Raw genomic sequence first — 7,488 nt, forward strand, 5'->3', positions numbered from 1 at the left:
TGTAGTCCATAACATCTGGAGGGCTGCGAATTTGACACCTGTGTGCTAAGCAGACCTCGACCGCAGCACCTGAACCAGACCTGGGCACGCCTGCATTGGGGAGCAGTACTGAGAAAACCCAACTTTAGAAATGGTCAACGTGAGAAGGCCAGACAGCGATTCTTTTTCTTGGGGGTGGGGGCAAGGAAGCAAGGCGTGGGGTTGGAGCTGCGATGCCTTCTCTCACTTCCAGAAGACACTGCACAACAAAATGAAAGGTTTTGTTTCTAATAACTTTTGGCCCAGCGAATTCCAACCCCCCACCCTGGCCCCCCACGCACACACACAGAGCCTCCCTGGGGAGTCTTCCCTAGCCCACTCCCTCCCCACCAGCAGAAAGTGCACAGATCAAACGTATTCTCTTTGTAGGCAGGTGAACATTCACGCTCCCAGACGCGGCCGCATATATATTTTATGCGCCTAAAGATAAAAAATACATTTTACAGGTGTTCTCGGCATCTCTTGCTCGCTCCCAGCTTCTCAGAGAAGGCCCAAAAAACACACGCGCCAAAGGGACATTTATAATGGACATCAGTGGAGACAGGAAGAAGAAAAGAACGTTATGAGAAAGTTCACGGCACGATACATTTTCTCCACTGGCAAAGCTCAGGGTGGGCAGATTGAAAACACCCGCACAGAATAAAGCACCACTTTTGGACCGATTTTCCCCCAGCCCCCCAAGTGTTCACATGCTCGCTTGTGGGGGAGGTCCAGACTCTGCTCAAGTTTGCAGTGGGGCTCAGAAACCAAATCTGCTTTTCAAGATCTAAGACACAGTTGGTTGAGTCAATCTCGGCAGCTCACGAGCATTTATATTAGTCCACTTTCCTGCCTGAGCCTTTAGAAGAGAAGAAGAAGAGTTTGGGTTTATATCCCCCCTTCCTCTCCTGCAGGAGACTCAAAGGGACTGACAATCTCCTTGCCCTTCCCCCCTTCACAACAAACACCCTGTGAGGTAGGTGGGGCTGAGAGAGCTCCGAAGAACTGTGACTAGCCCAAGGTCACCCAGCTGGCGTGTGTGGGAGTGTACAGGCTAACCTGAATTCCCCAGAGAAGCCTCCACAGACTCAGGCGGCAGAGCTGGGAATCAAACCCGGTTCCTCCATGATTAGCTACACGAGCTCTTAACCTCCTACGCCACTGCTGCTCTTTACTTCATCACTTGGTACTCCCAACAATATGGACCAAACTGTCCTTTTCTTGATCCCTTGGAGTGGCTGAGCGAACAACCACTTCACGCAGCAGGCTAGCAAAAGGCAAGAAAGGGGACAGGGGGAACTTGCCAAATCGCGTCCCCACTAGAGTCATAAAAACTTGAGACCCAACTTAAAAGCATGCACAAAAACTGGGATCCCTGGGGTGCTACATTCCGGGCCCCTTATGCCCATTTTGCACAAATCTGTGCAAACACAGGAAAGCGCAAACTGGAGCCACCCCTTTCTGTCCACCTATCTTTTCTGGTGAACATCACAAGGAAAAATATGTGTAAAACGTTGATTAGAGCAATACATGCAGTGATAGCGTTTGGATGGAAAGATGAGAAAAAATGGACGATTCAGAAATGGTTGGAATATATACAGTGGTGGGATCCAAAAATTTTAGGAACGGGTTCCCATGGTGGTGGGATTCAAACTGTGGCGTAGCATAACAGTAAGTGGGAGCTGGGGAGACGGGGCATCTACGGGGCCGTGGTCGGGCATTACCAGAGAATTGGGGTACATTCCTGGGGCTTAGGAGTGTCGCGCTTGCCCGGTCCTCGAGAGGCCGGAGAAACTAATACCTGCACGAGGCACAGCGCTGCCACGCGCACGCCTTGAGTGCACCTCCTGCTAGAACTGCTTCAGAAGTTCTTTTGACTACTGCAGAGAGGAGGCGTAACTAAGGCAAAATCAATGGCAAAAAATCACCAATTAGTAACCCCCTCTCGGCACACACAAATAGTTAGTAACCTACTCTCGGGAACCTGTGAGAACCTGCTGGATCCCACCTCTGAATATATATGGGAACAAGTGACATTAGACATTTTTGAAATATTATCAAAGAATGAAACATGGCAAGAAAAACAGAATGAAATAATGAAGATATGGACAAGGAGCATGAGAATTGGATGAAGGAGGCGATGGTTTTAAAGAAGACATATGGATAAGAAAGAGACAACAACGTAATGAACTTACTGCTGTTTTGGTTAAAGAAAAGAGTAAAACATAATATTAGGGAAGGGTGGGAGGGAAAAAAAGGGGAAATGTATTGTTTGGAAATTATATCAGAAAGATGTAAATAGAATGATTATTTCAAACTATACAATAAAATATATTTTTTTTAAAAAAACATCACAAGGAAGACCCTCGGCCAATAATCAGAAAATGCCCAGGTATCTCCTTCTTCTTCTGTGTCAGTGGATGGTGCCGAACTTCGATTTAGTTAGGACAGGATCATCGGAATGAGATTCCAAAGAGCCTTGTTGGGCCTCCTTCGCTTGGGGGATCTCAGAGGGATCTGGCCAGGAAGCATGCTCAGATCATCATCGGACATTATCTGAGAGTGCAGAATTCAGTTGGGAGACCCATCAGATCTCTTCCAATTTGGATTCTGAACTTTCCATTAAAGCAACTCTCCTGAGCATATCTGATCTGGGAAATGGGTCCTCAGACTCTATGGCACTTGAATTAGAGGCCTGAGAGCTAACCCGGGCCCGGAACAATAGCTAAGTGGAGCCTCCTAGAGGTGAAAGAAAGGAATAAAAAGCTGTGTGCGTGTGCGCGCGCGCGCACCGTCAAGTCACATCTGACTTATGGAGACCCCAGGCAAGAGACATTCGGAGGTGGTTTGCCATGGCCTACAAACAGCTAGGAATCTTTAGTGCAACTGGGTTGCAAACAACAACCACACGCCCGTTACCTCTATGCATTTTGCTCACCTTCACCGTCCTGCTGAATCTTTGTGTCAGGTTGGGTTAGGGACCGAAATAAACGAACAAAAGCAAGTCGCCACTTCAATTTCCCTTTCGTCATGAGCCACACAAAACACACAACTTTAAACAGTACATCATATCAGGAGATACAACAAAATCTACTAAAGGGGGCCCATTTTGAATGTCAGGTGATGAACAGCACATGAGCCAAGCGGGGAAAATCCCTGATTGAAGTTCAAAATGTAGGGACAGCCCTGCCTGATCATATCAAAGGCCCGTCTAGTTTCCCACAGTGGCCAAGTATCAGATGCCTCCAGGAAGTCCACAAGGCGAGCATGAGGGCCAGCAAGGTGTAGGGTTAAAGTGTTGAACTAGGATCGGAGAAACCCGGGTTTGAATCCCCACTTTGCCATGGAGGCCTCCTGGGTGACCTTAGTCCAGCCACACACTCTCGGCTTAACCTGCCTCAGATAGTTGCTGTTGTAAGGAAAAAATGGAGAAGAAATGATGTAAGCTGCTACGGGTGCCCATTAGGGAGAAAAGACGGGCTATAAACAGAAGCTGCATCAGGGTAATACCGGGGGCTCTGCCCCCCACCACATAGCTCCGCCCCCTGATGCCCCAGGCTCCACCTCCACTGCCCTTGACCCCGCCCATGTCACCATGGACATGAGCAAGGTCTAGAGTGCCCACCTCCCCCCCACACAGACTCCCCCTGCCAGCTGGGCTCCCAGCCGGCAGCCTGCAGTCCCTTCTGATCTCCCCTCCAGGCAGGCCAGAAGAGACTACAGTCCCGGACTCAGAGACCTTCTTTTATAAGCACTGAGGCCAGGAAGTGGGGCTTGGGAAGCAGGAAGGGGTGGGACTTCCTGCTACCCAAGCCCCACCCCCGGCCTCAGTGCTTATAAAAGAAAGTCTCTGAGGCCGGGACTGCAGTCTCTTCTGGCCTGCCCGGAGGGGAGCCCAGCCGGCAGGAGGGGAAGGAAGGGAGGGGGAGTCCAGGGTGGGATTGAGGGCGCTTGGAGGCATCAGGAAGTCCTGCTGCCTCGGTTGCTATGCGTGCCTCAGGCGGGTCGAGGCATGCTAAAACGACGATAGCAGGACTCTCCTTGAGTCAGGTGGGGGCCGATTTTGCTTCATCGACTAGGAAGAGTGGCTCAGGCTCTTTGTCCCTAGGCAGATACGCCACTGGCTATAAAGTAAATAAATAAATGTGAACCACTGCCCTACTCCTGGCTAGCTGTACTGGCGGTGGATGCCACCTTTGAGCCAACAGGATCTACTAGCAGAGAAAGAGGAATAACAAAACAATATCTGTTGTGCCTGTATGGAAAAAGTTACTGGGGCAAAACACAGAAAATGGGGGAGGAGAGATCTTCCTTCCAAAAGGACTCACCTTATTTCCCCCTCGGCTTCCCACGAAACGATTATCTTTCATCAGGCAGGACAGGATGGTCTCCATCTTCATTTCTGAAACACTGAAAGGACCAAAACATTGCGGGAAAAATTACTCTGTGATTTATACATGTAAGTGATACATATTATTTTCCGAGGCTCCTTTGACAGCTAAGGGTTTTTAGGATGCTCATCGTTGGACAGTTTCACCTCATCCTTTAGTGCCAATAGAACCACCCTGACCCCAAATATTCATCACCGGTCTCTTGAGTTTGGAAATAGGGCTCCTGTTCTTCTTTCTTTATAACAGAAGAGAAAAAAATATCAACCTTTTTTTGTGCACTGGTCAATGACAGCCAGCATGATGTAGTGCAGTGGTGGCGAACCTATGGCACGCGTGCCAGAGGTGGCACTTAGAGCCCTCTTGGTGGCCACATGTGCCGTTGCCCCAGTTTGGGCACTCAGCAGTGGCATAGCGCCAAGGGAGTGAGGGGTGTGGAACGCACTGGGTTCATTCCCCTGTGGGGACATAGTGAGGGTATTCTGAGGGCGTGGCGGGGTGTTTCGGGGCATTCCAGGGCAGGGCGAGGGCAGATGGGGGTGTGGCAGGGGCACAGGGTGCACGCATGCCCCGGGCACAGTTTCTCCTCGCTCTGCCCCTGGCACTCGGTCTCTAAAAGGTTCGCCATCACTGATGTAGTGGTTACAAAGGGTGGACTCTAAATTGGTGAACCGGGTTTGACTCCCCACTTCTCCAGATGAAGCTGCTGAATTATCTTGGGCCAGTCACAGTTCTCTCAGGACTCTTCTCAGCCTCACCTATCTCACAAGGTGTCTGATGTGGGAAGAGGAAGGGACTGTAATTGTAAGCCACTTTGGAACTCATTAAGGTAGAGAAAAGTGGGGCATAAAAACCAACTCTTCTTCTTCTCCTCCTCCTCCTCTTCCTCCTCCTCAAATTGCATACAATCTACACAGGAAACCGCCTAGTACCCAATTTTTTGGCCAATTCAGGACTGGCACGGCATGGCATCTGCCGAGGCTGACGGCTTGGGAGAAAGCCCACTTCTGTTTCTTGCCCATCCACCCTACCAGGAAACAAGAGACAGTCCTAATTATGGAAAGGCTTCTAGAACAATCTCCCGTTTTCTGAGGGTCCCCCTTTCCCCCCAGACTCTGGACAGAGCAGAGAAGTGACTCTCTCAGGTTCCTTTTAACTGCCTGGTGGAATGCTCTCCCTCCAGCTGTCTGGGCGCTGCGGGACCTTGGTGAGTTCCGCAGGGCCTGTAAGACGGAGCTGTTCCACCGGGCCTTTGGCGAGGCTGGTCAGCGATTTACTGCCCCTAACAGGCTGCCATTCCACTCTGGCAGGGCCGTGATTTTGTTTTGGGTCCTGCCTTCCCCTCCTGCCCTTTTTTGATCAGGCGCTGTTCTTTTGTTTGATGTTCTGCTGTTTTATTTCTGTTTTATTCATTTTCATGTATTGCTGATGCATCTTTGTTTTAATGGGGTTATTCTATGTTTATATGCTGCGGCATCGGTCATTGCCGAACCTGTGAACCGCCTCGAGCCCTTCGGGGGTGAGGCGGTCTACAAATATAATAAATAAATAAATAAATAGAGATGGATGGATGGATGGATGGATGGATGGATGGATGGATGGATGGATGGATGGATGGATGGATGGATGGATGGATGGATGGATGGATGGATGGATGGATGGATGGATGGATGGATGGATGGATGGATGGATGGATGGATAAAACAAACAACTGACAGGGTGAATGCGCACAGATGTAGTGGAGGAGGAGAAGTCAAAGGCAGCTCGCGGAGGGGTTGGGGTACTGAAGACATCCTGCCCAGAGCCTCTCCCCCAACGAATCTTCAGGAAGCAGAGGAAGGTGGTTTTATTTAGCATTGCGTCTGATTAAGGTAAAAAGGTAAAGGTAGTCCCCTGGACAAGATCAGCATCATTGCTGACCCAGGGAGGTCGAACGCAAAGCTGCACTGTTCCCCCGAGCCCTTTCAGTGCCCCTCTTTGAATGGGGTTGCCATCCTGAGACAGCGCAGTCCGTCATGTTTGACTGAATACTCGCTACGGTAAATATTGCATTGTTACTTGGGATGCAATAAATATATTGGAATTGTTGCCTTTTAATCACAGGTTTACGAACATTTGTTGTATACTGTGCTTTGTGTAGAAATCAGGGTTAAGAATCGGAAAGACTTCTGGGGAAGCAGTTAGGAGTCTCTTGGCTGATTTAAATGGACAGACTTCTGAAGAAGAAGAAGAAGAAGAAGAAGAAGAAGAAGAAGAAGAAGAAGAAGAAGAAGAAGAAGAAGAAGAAGAAGAAGAGTTGGATTTATATCCCCCCTTTCTCTCCTGTATATCCCCCCTTTCTCTCCTATCCATCGATCGATCGATCGATCGATCGATCCATCCATCCATCCATCCATCCATCCATCCATCCATCCATCCATCCATCCATCCATCCATCCATCCATCCATCCATCCATCCATTTATGAGTTTTTTATACCGCTCTACCCCCGGAGGGCTCTGAGCGGTGTACAACATAACTTCCTCTACACAGTGCACAATAACCCATATAAACAACCCCATTAAAATTAGATTAAAACACAGCGATAAAATTGACAAAGATGACGTCCCGCAATACCCCCATTAAAAGCCTCCCAGAGGGGGGAAGCAAAACAAAAACAAATAGATGATCATGGGAACTCCGAACCTGAGGAATAAAAGGGGGGGGGGCACTTCAATCAGCTTACTGGATTAATCTCCAAAAAAGCCCTCGGGCGGAAATCAACTCAGTCTTACAGGCCCTCCTGCGGAATTCACTCGTCCCGGGCAGGCCCGGACAGCTGGAGGGAGAGTGTTCCACCAGGCAGGGGCCAGGGCTGAAAAGGCCCTGGCCCGAGTGGAGGCCAGTCGCATCATTGAGGGGCCAGGAACCACCAGCAAATTGGCCTCTGCTGAGCGCAGAGGCCGAGTAGGGACCTATGGGGTAATGCGGTCCCGAAGGTACGAGGGTCCCAGGCCGCGTAAGGCCTTAAAGGTCAGCACCCACACCTTGAAGATGAAGCTCTCATCTCAAGAAGAACCTGATGAAATTCTGCCCCATCTCCT

The 7,488-nt window shown here is 49.6% G+C and overlaps 1 protein-coding gene across 1 annotated transcript in view; it reads right to left on the bottom strand.

Annotated features, from left to right (window-relative positions):
- Window positions 1–2,431: 2,431 nt before the first annotated feature.
- The window catches only part of DDX31 (DEAD-box helicase 31), a 51,080-nt gene continuing 46,023 nt past the window's right edge, over window positions 2,432–7,488 (bottom strand). Inside the window, exons 17-19 of the mRNA XM_048512158.1 lie at window positions 4,347–4,428; window positions 2,957–2,975; window positions 2,432–2,535 (exon numbers count right to left, since the gene is read on the bottom strand). Coding sequence (XP_048368115.1) covers window positions 2,432–2,535; window positions 2,957–2,975; window positions 4,347–4,428 — 205 coding nt within the window. The remainder of the gene's footprint in view (window positions 2,536–2,956; window positions 2,976–4,346; window positions 4,429–7,488) is intronic.

The sequence above is a fragment of the Sphaerodactylus townsendi genome, linkage group LG12 (genome assembly GCF_021028975.2).
Source record: "Sphaerodactylus townsendi isolate TG3544 linkage group LG12, MPM_Stown_v2.3, whole genome shotgun sequence".
In the NCBI taxonomy this organism is placed as follows: Eukaryota; Metazoa; Chordata; class Lepidosauria; order Squamata; family Sphaerodactylidae; genus Sphaerodactylus; species Sphaerodactylus townsendi.